The sequence below is a fragment of the Sinohyriopsis cumingii genome, chromosome 6 (assembly GCF_028554795.1).
Source record: "Sinohyriopsis cumingii isolate HCF-2022 chromosome 6, ASM2855479v2, whole genome shotgun sequence".
Classification (NCBI taxonomy): Eukaryota; Metazoa; Mollusca; class Bivalvia; order Unionida; family Unionidae; genus Sinohyriopsis; species Sinohyriopsis cumingii.
Genome location: NC_142966.1, coordinates 88,443,401 through 88,460,350, shown reverse-complemented (window position 1 = coordinate 88,460,350; position 16,950 = coordinate 88,443,401). Strand labels below are relative to the sequence as shown.

Here is a 16,950-nt window from a genome sequence, read left to right as displayed (position 1 = left end):
ATTAATTTCTTCCGTCAGAGCTCGAATTAATTATGTCTCTTTCATTTTAATTAACATTAGCTTTAGCAATGTCTAAACCCTGATGTCGTGCCTCAGCCCTCCTGATCAACTCAGCCGCACATTCTTCTGGCGTAACATTAGCTCTTTCCTCTAACTGGTTCAGCGCCATTTACTTGTATTCATCATCGACGTCATCTTTTACAACCCAAATATACTGGACAAAGCCATCGTGTTGGTGGTGAGAAATAACGTTCCTGTTACCTTAGAACTCAAAGCGATGAGAGCCATAAGCGTAGCAGACAGGCAAATACCAGGTATCTCATCTATTTCATCGTCGAAAATCGTAAATATCTCTAGGATGTCATGATGAGAACGTACAATCACAACATCGACATCACTGTGCTGCTCGTGCTCACCAAGGTGGTAGGATAAAAACAGATCTCGTTTAACTCATGGCTCATAGCTCACTATAATGACACGCTCAACATCGTCTACGGCAGATACCTCATCATGAAACACAGCATCTCCTGCATGCATTCAGAAGTATTCGTCATACTCATACAAATGTCATCGCTACCATGATGGTATGGGCGTCGGTGGCAACAGAGTGCGGTTGCTAAAACAAATTTGACCACCATAGACCGTCTCAGGCGCGGACAATGCAGTCGCCCTCGTGGCCCGTGCTCGAGACCGCCATCATTCAAAAGAAAAATTGTGCTTGGAACAGCCGGTATTCAGAAAAATGTGCTCAGAACCACCCTCGCCAATGACCAGAAAACGTCTTCTCCAATTAAAATGTACCTGTTTTCCATCACTGTTCATAATTTGCTGCTTTATGCCATACTACTTGTGTCTTGTGTTTGGTTCCCCCCCCCCCCGTTTTTCTTGTCTGTGCTTTGTATTTGCCTTTGAAAAATACTAATTTATTGTTATTCGCTATATATATATATATATATATATATATATATATATATATATATATATATATATATATATAAGTGGAGAGCAATGTGTCCAGACAAGTCAAAAAGCATTTAGCAGTTATATAACGACGATGCGTCTATCAAAGACTCAAACGTTCATACATATTCAACATGCATTTGCTTACTGTAATCACCGATTATAAGTAGTGGGTATTATAAGAGTTTTAAATTCAGATAACTTTATCAAACGAGCTGAATAGCTGCTTCGTTAAGTTTCATAAATTTAATTGTAAAATGTAGGGCTACATTGACTATGCTGCGAAGTATTTAATGAAAAGCGGAAATAGCGTGTTTATTTGACTTTTACGAAATGCATTCGGATTCTTGGACATTACTGCCGTTTATTACGTATTGATGTCACCAGTCATCATGTCTTATTACACGAAAGAAACGTGCAAAAATAGAAATTGGTTTATTAACCTTAGTAAGGCATTATTTAGGTGATAAAGACTTGTTCAAGCTTTTATGGAACTTCAATTATAAATATTAAGTTATAGTTAATGTCATTGAAGACAACTAGCTGAAATGGTTTGGGCACAATGAAAACAAACTCGAGCACAACACATTAATCCCTGATACATAATTTGGAGTGCATCTGTGTCATTTAAATTTAGCAGGTAACAAAAGAAGAAAACAAACTTATAAAATTCTGAACATTCATGGGATTAAGTCCATTTTAAAGATAAAATTACACAATGTCAGCGTTTTCTGCCTTTTGTTTTGAGCCGCAGAACAGTTTCAAGAACGCAGCGTCAGAACCTATCCCAGTTCTTGAACAGTTAAGTGACATTGAGTATACTGTCCCAGTTCGTTCCTTTTACACGAGAGTCACAGGAGCACCGTCGACCTTTTCCGTCAATTCGTTGAAGACACGTCGGATATAATTCGCCACTACTGAGAACCTTATGCTGAAGTACTTTTGATCGTATTGCACATTGGGAGCATCATCGACCTTTTCTGGTGTTAGATATGTTGTGCATTTCTCCGGAGGCTAATCACCAAACCCACTAAATTAATGGTGTGATGCTATAACTACTTCTGAGGTTGTTTTTTACTTGACGAAATCGCCGAACTATGTTCCTATCGCTTTGTACTATGTTGGGAGTTGTCAACATCACAGTATTTATCAGGACTCAGACCACAAGTATTGATTCCGGATGAATACCCAAAGAACATAGTCCATATCTAGTTTTAAGAATTATTTCCGGCTCTTTTAATGGAGGCGATCCTTGGCTCCGTTGTAGGCATTCTTGGTACTGATTTTAAAGAAATTATTTATTCTTTACAATATGACCATATATGTGTGATTGTGTGTACTTTGGCTGCAGTCCACTGTAAGTAAATGGGCATTGATACTGTCCCAGAAATGAAATCTGTGACACTAGCACGTTGCCTTGTTTTCAGTGCAGACTCTCCAAAATTTAGTCCATGACAATGACTTAACTGTTATTTAGTCTAGAAAGATAGTTGATTAATATATGATTTAGTTGGATTTTGCATATACCGGAAAGTGGAGCAAATTTATCCATTAAAAGTAAATTAGAACTACACAAATATTAATCGGGGACTGAAATGCTGTCAATGGGAAATTACCATTAGTGAAAGGTCGGTATCAGGACAGTAGGAATAGAAGATCGTGACTACATTTTGACCCCATAAAACAAGTATGTACATTTAACATTATGGGTCGTTATGGGATCAATAGGAATTTAACATGCTATAATTCCATAGGATTAACATTACCGGCCACTATAACCCCTAACTGGAAAGGTAGTGTTAATACTATACATACTAACCAACCAACAGACCATTTAATTGACCAACATCCACACTTACTAACCGATACGCTGTTTGAGTGAGGAACACCCGCGCTTACTAAGCAATAAAAGTAGTCGGAATGCACACGCACACCCACACAAACATCCTTGAAAAGTGTAGGAATGCTTATACATACTATACTTACATAAACTCAAGCATTGCAAAATGTTATACGAAATTCAGCATGTCCAATAATGGTATGATGAGCTCGACATAACCCGATGAAAAAGCCATACTACACACATTAGACTTACTTCTGGCAGAAAAGGACCATTCAACATTTTATTAGTGGATCAGTTTTCCCAGTACCAAAACGATATATCATCCTAGTCAGCAACAGTGAAAGTCGGGTGTGTTTATCTCGTGCTATTGTGGTCGGTCGAACTCGTGCAATAAAAACAAAACGATACACCAGAATGGAAAATATTATGGGATATTATGGAAGTGCATTAGAAAATCGGACAGAGCGAAAAAAATAAAGAAACGGGACCATAGTGTACATTTTATCTTTTTGACTTTGAATATTCTCAAGAGACTGCAATTCATATTCATAATATTTGTGCGACTCATCGCACTTTCAACAACTTTATTCAGGAACCTTTACTTCATCACTGTCGCAATCGTAATCGTGATTCCATGACGACGTGGAAAGATATTTCGTGGCTCTCATACTTTTTATTTTGCTCAGTGGGTTTAGGTCCCACCGACAGACAACACATGGATAGAAGAGTGGGTGCATCGTAATCACAGCTGCTGTCGATATGCTACAGTGATTGCTTATAATTTCTCGACTGGTTAGAAACCCCTTTCCAGCCCGTCATATACTGCAACGGTAAATCTCCCAAAGGTGTAGTTGATTCGCCGCCTCGCGATGTGTTCGTGCGAGAAGAGCTGCATTTTGTACTGAATGATAACCAACTATCACCTAAGTGTATTCTCACCCAGCGAAATGCTCGTCGAGTAAATGTGTCGATGTCAAGCTTATTGCTAGTCCGAGTTTCCTCTGACCCTTGTCACCCCATTTTTGATATTTGGATTGTTGGGGTGTAGGGTCAGAGTCCATTCCCTATCGAAAAGTTGGAATTTGCCGACACCATTAATCACTCCACTCTGGAAGATATTGTCCCTTCTCCGTTTTCAAAAGGAGGGCACAACAGCAACAAGGGAGATAACTCGTACGACCTTGCTGTGAACCGGACTAAAACGTGTCGTACACAGGTAAAAGACGCCAAGGGCAACTTCATTTAAGAAGCTAATCAACAATACTACTACTACTACTACTACTAATAATAATAATAAACAGTAGTATTAGTAGTAGTAGTATCTTTTCTAATTTCATGGTGTTTGTTTTTGTAATCATATCATTATATATGTTTTTTTTTTATCTTATAGGTGTTGTCTAATGTTGTAAAGCGCTTAGAGCATCTAAAGATTAGCGTTATACAAAGTCCTCATTATTATAATTAATAATTTTAGCTTTTTCATGTTTTTGATTGCGATTGCTTTGTTCTGTTTGTCTGTTTTTTTAATGTAAACTTTCTCAACAAAAGGCATACATTTTGAGTGTAAATACATGTTATTTTACCTCTTGTTTATTCGAACAATTTTATTCTTGACCCTCTTTCCCACCATCTGTGGAATGGATGGTATATTGTGGTGTGTTGGCACGCTCTACATATATTTCACAGCACTTATTAATTACAATGATGTCGGGCGTTTCTGCACACCTTGTGTGTCCATTATGTCAGGTTTATACAATGCCAATAAATGGCAAGCGATATTAAACCAACTAAACCGAACTTGTACAAATTTTTTGTTAGTAAAGTTCAACGTTTTATATTTTTTTAATTAAAAAATAAGCTATTATGTGCAAGAGAAACTACTGTGAATTGAGCGTAATGTGTTTACAACGTCTTGTTTATTGGGAAAAAAGTTACTCAAGAATTTAGAAACAGACTATATACAGGGAAATTTCTTGAGAATCCCGTTCTAGCGGTAAGCTGACATGTTGGGTTGTAGACGATTTTGTACGTGTGGGACAACTTCTTCCAAAATTGAAAACTTTTAATTAAGATGCATAATTTTTGTAACATATACATTTCCATCTTTATAAAATGTAGTTATTTGTATGATTCTAACAGATACATAGTAAATAGGATTTTCCGGGTTACAGGTTCAAGAGTGGGTGTTCTTATTGACATTTAGAAATCACATTTTCATATGCATTTTGAGACGAACTGTGGAATATTTTTGCGCACTTCATTTACATCACTTCTCTCAATTAAAGTACAATCGTTCCTGATACATAAGGAATTCTTGACACAAAAAAATAACACGCGATCCAATGTTTATAGAAATGTATCGTTGCGCAGAATTGGCCGATAAGGCCAGAGGCTCGTATCGTTGCTTACAACTGACCTGCCATACATGTACTATTTATTATATAGTACATGTATGACAGGTTAATTGTAAGCAACGATACGAGCCCTTGTGAACTTAGTTCATACATACAACTGAAAAAAACGAAACTTAAAACATTTGGAGATTGTTTGGTAGTATAAAATGGGATCAATCAATTATCCGTTACTGTGTAAAACGATTTAACTGTTACACGCGGCAAACGCGTGATTTCTTCACGATATGGTGTTGTCACCTCATAACACAAAACGAAATGATATAAATGCATACACAATATGACCTCAATCCCATTAATCCATTTTTAAGGTAATTTCCGGCATCGCTCATATGAAAACATCTGACGTGAAATCACCCCACCTCAGATCGAGTTTTCATTGGCTGTTCGCTCGTGGCCTCATTGAGTAGAGCATAGAGTAACAAACATGGCGGAGCAGGCTAATATGCATTTTGCCGGCGAAGGATTTTCAGATTTTGACAACGATTTACTTATGCCAAATAATTTTGACAATACTCCTCTAGAAGATATAGATGGTAAGGACATGTTTGTTTATATTTCTTGATTTAATTTTCAGATTTTCTGTCTCGAAATCACTCTAATTTTGAACATAGACTTGCGAAGTGCACGGCCATTAATACCGAGTGAAAAATATTGTTACTAAACGCGAAATTATTGGTTAATGTCTTGTATTGTATAATATTTTAATGTAATTTAAAGGGTAACACTTTAAAGCTAATTGTAAATGTTAGCTGTTGCAAAATGAATCTAAACTTTGTTGACAAAACGTGCGGGGTTTTTTTCCATAATTTTTTTTTCTTCTATTGATCTTCAGTAACAGTAGACCTGCGATGTAAGACGATGCACGCGTTGGTTTTGTTATGTGGTATGTCTTACGATCCAGATAACGGCCTTGTATAGCATGTTCCGATGTCGGTTGACATCACAGGGGTTCACAGGGGCTCGTTACAAAGAAAATCAAGGGATGGGTGGGTTCTAATCTGTAATAATATAACACAAGGGAGGACACCGGTCCGCACCCCTCGGCAGTTCCAACACTGCTATTTTATCCTAATTGCGTAAGATCCGAACAAACTTACTTTTTGGTCAGTGGTGAAATCCAAGATTGTCCGAATGCAAAATTGCACTGTGAGTAGGGTTAATGTCCAGACGTCAAGATCGGCGAACAATTATTGCATTTTCTCCATTATATCACAAATTGAACGAAGTGTGTCGAGCTGTTTTGAAAATTGAACTATTCTTGATTGCGACTGGCCAAAGTTGGAAATTAGCAGACGCAATTAGGATAAAATAGCAGTGTTGGAACTGCCGAGGGGTGCGGACCGGTGTCCTCCCTTGTGTTATATTATTACAGGTTAGAACCCCCATCTCTTGATTTTCTTTGTAACGAGCCCCTGTGCATGGGCTCATTACAAAGAAAATTTGGAGTACCCGTCCATGAATGAAGGGATTGGGGTTCTAACCTGTAACAATATAACACAAGGGAAGACACCAGTCCGCACCCCTAGGTAGTTCCAACACTGCTAGTTTATCCGAGTACCCGTTAGAACATGAAAGACATGTACAACCCTAGATACCCAACTGTCGAATTTTAACAAACCTGGATTGTTGTTGGGTGATGAAACAAACAGACTATTTACATCATTTTGCACATTGCTTACCATACTTTATCCACTAATCACGCTCTCTTATTTGCATTATACCAATTCGCATTTTCACATTCACACTTTAAGTTTACCCACACCCGATGGAAGATGGCTGATAGTCTGTCGATGGAAATAATTTGTTTTCCTGTTGTACTTCAAGATTGTCTATTATAAATTGTGCTATAATATATTATAAATTGTGCTATAATATATTATAAATTGTGCTATAATATATTTTGATTTGTCAATAATAATGAATTATTAGAATATCGTTTCAGTTATTAAAAAAACTTCTCACAACTTCCAAAGCATGTTTTGTTATTTATTACTTGCGGCAAATGACAGTGAAAGTCAACTTCCGGTTGAGAACTTGCATACTAAAGGAGGTTTACACTTAGTAAGCAAAACATTACAATATTAAAATTTCAAACTAGAGTAAAATAATGTTTTTTTGAATGCTTTTATGAGCAAAAAACTAAAAAATTAATGAACTAAGAAAGAATTTATCAAAGTTAAATAATGCCAGTCTGTTCAAGTGTACAAGTACATGATTATTGTCCCTCGCAAATGGTTTCTGCTTTTAAAAAAAAAAACCAGCATATCAACTGTATCTGGTGACAATGATGCATGTTTCCTGTTTACAGTGTGTCCTGCCCTCAAAAAAGCACTTTCAGATGGGACTGATGTTGCAGGAATGTTGACATGCGTAGTCTACATATTCGTATTATTTTGAACTGTTAAGCCGTTCGCACAGCCCAGTGTTAAGCTGCCGTTTAGTAGTGGGCCACTGGTGCATAACGGGTGGTCCTACTCCTAAATATAGACTGGAGCTGCAACTCAGACCAGCATACTGCTGATATACAAAATTTCGATGGTGTTGTCGACAAATTATTTTTGTGAATGGGTACTCGTCATTAATTTTCAGTGCCTGTGTTTTTCATTAAGGTCGGTTACCCAGGTACCCGTTAACAGCCCTATATGTGTCTGTCTTTTGGATTTTTAAAGTAGCTTTAACAATTTTTCAGACATATCGCTACGATGTCTGCAGTGTGGCAGTTTATAGTGATGTCTAGCACTGGGGCATCATGGCGCAGACATGTGGCATGATGTCCCACCCAGTCACATTATCCTAACAGAGCCGACCAATCCTGACACTAACCTCTTTAATGCTGAGTGCCACGCAAGGCAGATGTTATTACCATTTTTGTAAGTCTTTGGTATGATTCAGTCAGGGATCGAACCCACGACCTCCCGCATCCGAGACAAACGCTCTAACCACTAGGCCACCGGAGCGGTACAACAGCCCTTTATGTATCAACTGTTTATCACACAATATTTTACTCCCCAGGATTGTTACTTAATGTGTCAGATAAGAGTTTCAGGTTAACCTTGACAAGCTGTCAGGTCTCGTATTTCACCTATTGTATTTTGTTTTAACTTGGGAACAGAAATGATAGTAAAAAAAAATTGGAGGGACCCAAGCAACTGGCTATCAGATTTTTTTAGCACTGGTCATATTCACAATGGTGTTTCACCCAAAAGCTTGTAATGTTGATCCAACATGAAACTAACATCAATCTTGTATCCAAATACAGGAGTCTGACATTTATCACTAAAGTACAATGGAAATCTGAACACATGAAATCACCTCATCTGTGATATAAATTAACATAAGGAGTGCAAGGGTCTTTTATCACTTAGAATTAAAAGAAGCCGAAAAAAGCTATACATATCCATTCAAAAGACAGTAACATACCAACGCACAACTCTCAGATGACCATCATATGATCCTAATCCGGCATTTAACCTTTATTTTCACCATTATGGTCATAAAGTCTTTCTACATGACTCCGTCAGGCAGAAGTTCAGTGGTGTAAAGAATTTGGAAAATTAAACTCAATGAAATCCACTTGTTCTTCACATCTGGACATTTAGCCATTTCAGGTATGCCCACCATGCTTAGGGGGACTGCAACTTTTGCTGGTGCTCTGCGGTTAATTCACTTACCCCTGGAGATTTTTGTCATTTTCGTCTGAAATATAAGTAGGAAATTCGTTTTGGGGGCTACTTTTAAATAAATCGGCTAATGAGATTTTAGTTTAAGCTGAGGCCTAGTTATGTTGGAAATATTTTTGATTGGCTATTTTGTTCATGCATGAGAAGAAGGGTTAATTTTTAGAGTTGTATTTAATTTGTTTTGCGTATTGGACCCATCAATTGTTTTTTGTCCTGGCCACCGTTTACTCCAGCTGTCAATCTTAGCCTTCTTTTTGCAAAGGTTCACCTGTTTGTGTGCAGTTCAGACTGGTCTACTTTAGATCTGAGACCAGAAAGTCTAAAACCTGAACAAAAAATCTGATTGTGAACACACAAGTAACTTTTTGGTGTAAAAAAATTGGGTCTCCAAAAATACATTTTCACTCAGTCTGTAGAAACTCCAGATTATATGGTACATTGTAAAGCTACTTTTTTGTAACATAACCCACTTTGGTGCATCTTAAATGACCTTGATGCTACAGATCTTGGAAGTAGGGTACTACTGATGCATAAACGAGGCATCCATGGTTAACGAGTTAATCCAATACCTCATAGTCTGTGGCTTTGTATCCAGTTGATATACATGTATCAAAGTTACACATTGGAGTGCACTATAAATAGACCACCTGTTTCCTATACAACTTCGTACAGATAGTCATGCCAGTTAAAGCAGTGTACTACATGTTACATTCAACATCAGCTTTAATCATTTTACATTTTTGGTACATCTATTATGTATAGAAAGATTTAAGAGTAAAATCTGACTGTTATATCAGTATAATTCTTTGTAATGGAAGAATTTTTGAAAGTGCTTTAAAATTGTACCCGTTCTTTATATCTACATCACTAAATCACCTTAATTTGATATATTATAAAAACTTGTTGATGCCTACATCAACATAGGAACCTTTACCTATATTATTAAAGCTTCAATAGTCATGATTCTAATTCCAGAAAGTACTGACAGAAATCTGTGGCCTCCATTTTGGCGAGTGGAAAATCCGACCTGGTTCTTTACATAGCAGATTATGACTAAAGCTTAATCAGAAACCACATGATCTGACATGAGGATCAGTTACATCAGTGAATGTAGTATTTAAAAGTTCTTTTTTCCATAGGTGGCACTACGAAAACCAGCCCAAAATGGCTGATGTTTACAGTGGGCATTCAAACGCGCTTCCATGAGAATGGTGTAGAGGCTTCCAAATGTGCTTACACGAGGTAAAGGGTTAAAAGCAAGAAATGGTTGTATTATGAATTCCTGGACATTACAGTGCTATAGTCCTTTCGAGGTGGTCTTGCTAGAACTTGACTTTTAATCAGCCAATAAACTGATGTGTTAATACATCAAAAACTGCTTTGAGCGACCACCTGTCATTTCTGACCACAATCGTAATGCACATGTCGATTTTATTACATAAACGCTGTTATGAGTGACCACTTGCTGAACGTGACCAGCGACCATGATATCTTTACAAAATATGCATTTTAACACTGCTATGAATGACCACATCGCAAAATCTAGGATTAACTCCATCTGCCTTTATTTAATCCCTGTAAAAAAATAGTCTGAATTTTCTTAGCTATGCCTGTAGTGTTTTATAGTTTCTGTTGTAAACCAAACTAAAGTATATGTAGATTATTTCCTATTCTGGTTCCCTGCTTCGTATGCCCCCTGCGTTCTCTGCTATTCATATAGGGGTGAGCAAAGCAGGAACCAGACAATTATTCCTGCACTTAGACTGCTTCCTGGCCTAATCGTAAGAGCTGGCATCCCTGTTAACAACCGTATTGCGCGAACAGTCAGACACCACTGACAATGTAATCAATTGTTACAACGACCGTTTGAATAATAATGAATGTTTGATCAAAAACAAATATAGAAGGAATTTATTTTTATTTATTTTTGAATGATTGTTGCTACCGTTGATACATGCTACAGTCCATACACCAGGCTAATGTACATGTCACTAAGTGTCATTGTAGTTCCAAAGCTGTTGTAGTGTATATATTGTCTGTAGAGTTAATCCACATGGCCAGGGGTGAATAAGGGGGCCTCAAGTGGTCTAAAGCGCTCATCGTTCCAGATCACTGCCATCTCACTTCTGTCTGCATGGGTTCGAGCCCAGTGCTTGGCTGGTGTGGGTACATGGGAAAACCTGCCAGTAGCTTCTCATGGGTCGGTGGTTCTTCCCTGGATTTTCCAGGGTTCTTCCTCCACCAGTTATACTGGCTGCCATGTATAGCCTATCTTGTGCTGAAAAATGGTGTTAAACCCTAGAACAACAACAACAACCAGGGATGAATAAGGTCATTGTCAATTAAACCAGCAAGAGAGAATTGTTTGCAAGATTCGATTGATAGTGTTCATGACTTGTGATGTTTGATGTATCCTCCCCCTCGTTAAGTAATTACACCCCAATTGCAAAGGTGCCGTCTACTCAAGTTGGTGTGACCTTGTTACACACTGTTTATAGCATTAATCCCTGTATATCATCTTTGAATGAAGCCATTGACTTGTCTGTGGGTAAATGGTTCTGTTTCTGAATGAGATAATTGTTTCTTTTTATTTCATTAATTGTTGGATATGCAATGCACGTGTATAGATTTTTCATATTTTCCCACAGCCCAGTCATAACCGTCTTTCTTTTGGTATTGTAACTGAAAGAGGTGAAAAAGAGCAGACCATTTGCAAAAAAACAATAGTTTAAGTGTCTGTGAAATAAATTTAGATTGTTGTAAAAGAAAATGGGTAATTCAGAAATAATTTCATACGCTAAAATGTAAATGTGAGTTGATGTCTTTTTATAGAAGTATATCTTTCTTGCCATATAATTTTGTTTTTAGATGAATGCATACAATTTTTTTAGCAAGAACTGTTAACAAAGAACAATACATGTACATTCTGAAACTGGACCTTGAAAATTGGTCTTTTTGTACAGATTTGCTATGAGAGACCACATGTCTTGAGAGACCGTTTTTTGTTGGCAGAAAAGAAGTGCCATATGGAGGAAGAAGACTACAGGTGTTTGGATTAAAATCCTTCATGTCTTTAATCCATCACACTGTTCAGTTGCATATGTTAAACGTTGACAGTCCCTTTCTAAACATGTGATGAGAAGCCTTGCTCACATGTCACTGATGATACAGCTGAAACCATAAAAATAATCTAAAACAGCCAAGTCTGGAATGGGTCTCATCTGCAGTTATGTGCTTGGTTCTATATGAAATAGTAACGGAAGGTATATCTTCACTTGATATTGAAAAAAAGTTGATTTTATGACTAATAATGGGAGTTTTATTATTAATCCTACAATGAAAATAAATGTGTATTCTAGGGAAGAAAACAGATGTTCCAATCTTTTTTTGTTAAATTCTTAAATAGTACATGATAAAATGAAAAGTGTTCTAAATATTGTTGATAGAAGTAAAGTAGGATTAACTCAAGCTTGCTTAAAGCTGCTTATTGAAGTAATCAAAAGATGTACATATATTTAATGATTACAAGGTACTTGTGGTCAATTAGCAGGTGTCTTAGACTTCTTGGCTACTAAAATGTGGTCTGTGTGAATATGGCTAAACCCTTTACATTCATTTGGACTGTTTTATGGTCCTTAACCCAGACACAAAAGATTGATACTATGTACAAACAAAAGAAAAGTTTGCACAAACCCCACCCCACCCTTCTTTGCAAGTCAGTAAGAAAGATTTTGAAATTTTCATGCATCAAAAATTGAAAAATGCATACTTTTGAATGGATTTTGGCATCTCGGAGAACCCTGATAGGCATATATGCAGTAATGAAAATGTTAGGTTCAAAGTAAAATTTTGTATATTTAAGACCATTCTAGTACATTGCCCCTGATATAAATGTATCATTTGGTGCATGATTTTTAACTCGAAAAATTGTAGTTTCACATCTTGTCTTTGTTTTCTAATGGTATTTGTGTTTATAATGCGACACTTTTCAGTAATCTAGGCGTTTTAATGTTCAAATTTTTTTTCCATTAAGTGAGCTATGATGCAATGAAAATAGAGGTTACCTTAGGTGGGCATAGTTATCTCACCTCAAGGTGTAAAGTTGCCAAATTTGGAATTATCTGGCGTGTAACTTCTTTTGTGTCTAAAAGTATGAAAATGATTATGTTGACCAGAGTCTATTTAATTTAAATCTTTGAGGAAAGGGACTTTTGTTCCCTGCCAAGAAATATGGCTTAAGTGGTGGACAACAATTTGGTGTTTTATTTTTAAAATTTTGAAAGTTTAATGTAACTTTATGGATTTTTTACATCTCCTTTGAGCCAAATAATGCAAAATCACACTTGATACGATTAGTATGCTGAAACATTTAAAATTGTTGTGCATTTTCACTAATGTTATGTTTAGATTTGTCCTTCCCTTTTTCAGATATTGTACAGTATATCTGCCTTGATGGCCAAGATGGGGAACAGGAGAATGACTTGTTTGATACTGGTCAACTATCAGACCAGTGTCGCCCTTCTAATGGGACTTTGCAATCCTGCAGTGGTGTTATTAAACAAGAGAAAATGGACATGACCCTCTGCAATGACCAAATGCTTTTTCCTCCACAATCATCCACTCTGAATTCCTTTGGCCATATAGAGGAAGAAGACAAATCAACCCTTGATCTAGAAACCTTGGCTCTGTTGAATTCAGTTTCTTCTGCCCAGATGCAAACAGTGTCTACACAGTTGAACACAATTCAGGCAGCCCACCAGCTTCAGCAGGCAGTGCTGCAGCTGAAAGCCCAGAAAGAAAATCAGCAGAAACAGCTTCTGTTACAGCAGTTACAACAGTTGCATCAATTGAAACAGCAACAACAGCAGCAGCAACAGTTCACATTGACTGCCCAACAGCTCAAACTTATATTGCAGGGCAGTGTTAATCCAGTAGTACAACAGCAGACACCACAGCAAATCCATGTACAGTCTGCTGCACTCCCTGTTTTACATCAGTCCCATGAACAACAATCTGTAAACCAGACCAATCAAATCACGATGCAGCAGTTACAACAGGTTGGGTGCTAACTGATTTATATGTCTCTAATTTATGCTTTTAGGAGAAAAAGACAAATTGTTCAGTCAGATGCCTTTATTTATGACTTAGAACTAGTGCTTGAATAGAAATAATTACCAATGAATAGAAATAATTACCAAAGAATATATTCTAATTATGAAAAGAAAATCTCTCATAATAATTGTTGTGCTATTGATCAGTCATTGGATAAAATTCTACAACAAATTTGTTTACATCTTTGACTTTGGGATCAAGATTAAAAAGAAAATCTCCAATTAAGGTTTTGATTAAAGTGTTCATATTGGGATAAATCATAAGGTTCAGATGATTCTTTCAGCAACATCGCATATTTTACGTGACTGCTTGTAGGCTCAGCGTGCAGGTACTACTTTTATGGTATTTATGGATGTAAAAACCCAATAGTGATCTATCTATAGAAACATAGGGCCCCTTCTACCATAGGAACTGTGGTGGCTTAGTGGTCAGCATCTCAGGCATGACCAAAAGTGTATGGGTTCAAAGCCTAGTATTGGACCAAGCTTGGTCAGCTTCTATGGTGTCTCCTTGGACAAAGCACTTTACTCCAGTTGGATTGGCATTAAGTAATCTAATCTTGATGCTGTGTTGTAAAATGCCAGATCAAACCCCCTTCAATACATGAATTTAAATACCCAACCACCCATGATTTTTGCAAAACCACTGAAAAGAAAGGACTCCAAGGTAAAATGTTTTGGTTCCTTTAAACTTGTATGTTGCTCCCAGACCTGCCAACCCTCACGATTTGGTGTGCATTTCATGGCTAGAGATAGCAATTCACAGGTTCACTCCGCATGCAATCATAAATTCTCAGTCGGCTTAAATCATGAATAAAATTAATTTTATCCTGTTAAGTGCAAGTCAAAATAGAAGTAGTCTCTCGTACCCAGAACGGTCCTGTATTGCTAGTGACAATGTTAGTAAACCTATATTCAGGTGGTAGTTTGCCCAGTAGCAAGCAATGTAAAGTATATAATCTATATCTAGAACAGAAGTTTTACAAATACTTGTGAAGAAAACGAGCCCAACTGATTTGTTTTTTAAAAATCCACATTTACATACTAATAGCAACTGTAATTTTTTTTTAAGAAACACCAAATGAAGACAGCTTTTTCAAGTGTAGAAATTTTTCAGATATTGAAAGAATAGCATGTTTCATAATTTGCTTCGTGAATTAATGTTTTCGCACATGCACCAACTCCATTATTCATTAATCAATTGACATTTCATCTTATGGAGTACTACCATTTCATAATTAGTCTACACAACAGTTAATATGTTTTCACCCCCATGGAAAAAGATGTGTATTACACAAAAAGTGAAATATAGATTGGAGTACACCAAAAATCGGCCTTGCATTCAGACATCAAAAACATATACATTATGCTTTTCTTAAATAGTATGCTGCAACTTCTAGAATTTGGAATGTGCACAAAGGCTCATATCGTTGCTTACAATTTACCTGTCATACATTGATTATATAATAATATTGTGTAGTACATGTATGATACATTAATTTTAAGTGACGATACGAGTCCCTGTGGGCATGTGGCAGAACAGTGTGAAAAAGCACACTGCTTGCAAAACAGATATTGGAAATATGAAGACCACCCAGCAGATTTCAGCTCTAGAGTACTTTAAGCCAACTACTCAAGTCATGCAAGCTACCAATGCTGAAGCATTGTTGATAGGTTTTCTTGTTAACATAATTTGCTGATCTCCAACTGAGAAAAGCAACAGTGACTGTGAATTAGTATTTCCTATTGTATGGAAAAACAAGACAAACTTTAGTGCCTCCTTAGGTGCTGAAAATTTGCAACATGTGTAGTCACCAAAATTAAACGGCAGGCAAGAAGCCTGAACTGTTTTAAAACATTTACCATTGCCCAATTGAGGAAATTAAAGTCTGCCATAGTAAATAAATCGTGTTGGTTTATATATATTAAATATATTAAAGTAAGGAGACATTCTGGATATATTTAAGTACTTTGCTAATCATTTAATCAGTTTTTACATTACATTAAGTTTCGCTGTTGCTTGCTTCAGACCTTATCGGATGGTATTGAATATGACGGCTACACTTCAAGGTGTGTAACCCATTGAAATATCTTCTGGTTTGTCCTAATTTTTTTCATCAAGTCAGAAGTAAAACAGGAACCACCAATCTGAACTATATCTTATTCACTGCGTGACACCAGAAGTACTGGTATCCAGACTATCGAAATATATAAAAAGCAACAAAAAAGGGGCTATTAAATGATCTGTAAAATACTTAAATCATACATGTGGAGGTATGTTTTACTGGAACAGCACTGATTTGCATAAAGGAAGTGGACAGTGTCAATAATTACCTATTGCACTTAAAGAAATGTGTGTAACTGTGGCAGTTTTGCATCTTCATGTAGTAGTGTGAATGATTCAGTCGTTAGTCATCTCCCATGCTAGGACCTTGTTCTAGACAAGATTTTCCTACCATGAGGAAATTGCACAGTTTCTTTTGTTTTTAGATAACACCATGTCTTCCAAATTGAAGTGAAGACATTGGAAAATGAAAGGTTTTAAAAGCATTTGGCACAAATTAAAGGGTTTTATTGACCAAGCTGAGCTCTGCACCCGATCAAATAGAGCAGCTAAAAATGGCCGTAAAGGTTGTATATAAAGCTGACAGGTAGCCTGTTTGGAAATATTTATTTTATTTTGTCATGGATGAGAATGGCATCTGAAAAGGTGACAAGTCTGTGTCTGTCTAATCTGCATGCTAGAAATACAACCTGAATGTGAACACTTAAAACAGTACCACCATATCAAGAGACCTGAAGATGAAAGGACCTTGTAGTTGATATGTATATCAATAGATGGCAATGGTGTATTGCATATTTGGTGCTGCATAAATCGAAAATATTATTTTCAAATTTGATCCTTTTTTAAAAATCAGTATATGGAGCCATCTGTAATTCTT

The 16,950-nt window shown here is 36.7% G+C and overlaps 1 protein-coding gene across 2 annotated transcripts in view; it reads left to right on the top strand.

Moving 5' to 3' along the window:
* Positions 1–5,591: 5,591 nt before the first annotated feature.
* Positions 5,592–16,950, top strand: part of LOC149797398 (sterol regulatory element-binding protein 1-like) — a 49,950-nt gene continuing 38,591 nt past the window's right edge. Inside the window, exons 1-3 of one of the 2 annotated variants that reach the window (XM_089962176.1) lie at positions 5,620–5,750; positions 10,037–10,139; positions 13,326–13,954. In XM_089962176.1, the coding sequence (XP_089818302.1) occupies positions 13,466–13,954 (489 nt within the window). In that variant the 5' untranslated portion in view covers positions 5,620–5,750; positions 10,037–10,139; positions 13,326–13,465. Of the gene's footprint in view, positions 5,751–10,036; positions 10,140–13,325; positions 13,955–16,950 lie in introns of both variants that reach the window. The other variant, XM_089962175.1, reaches the window with a different exon arrangement.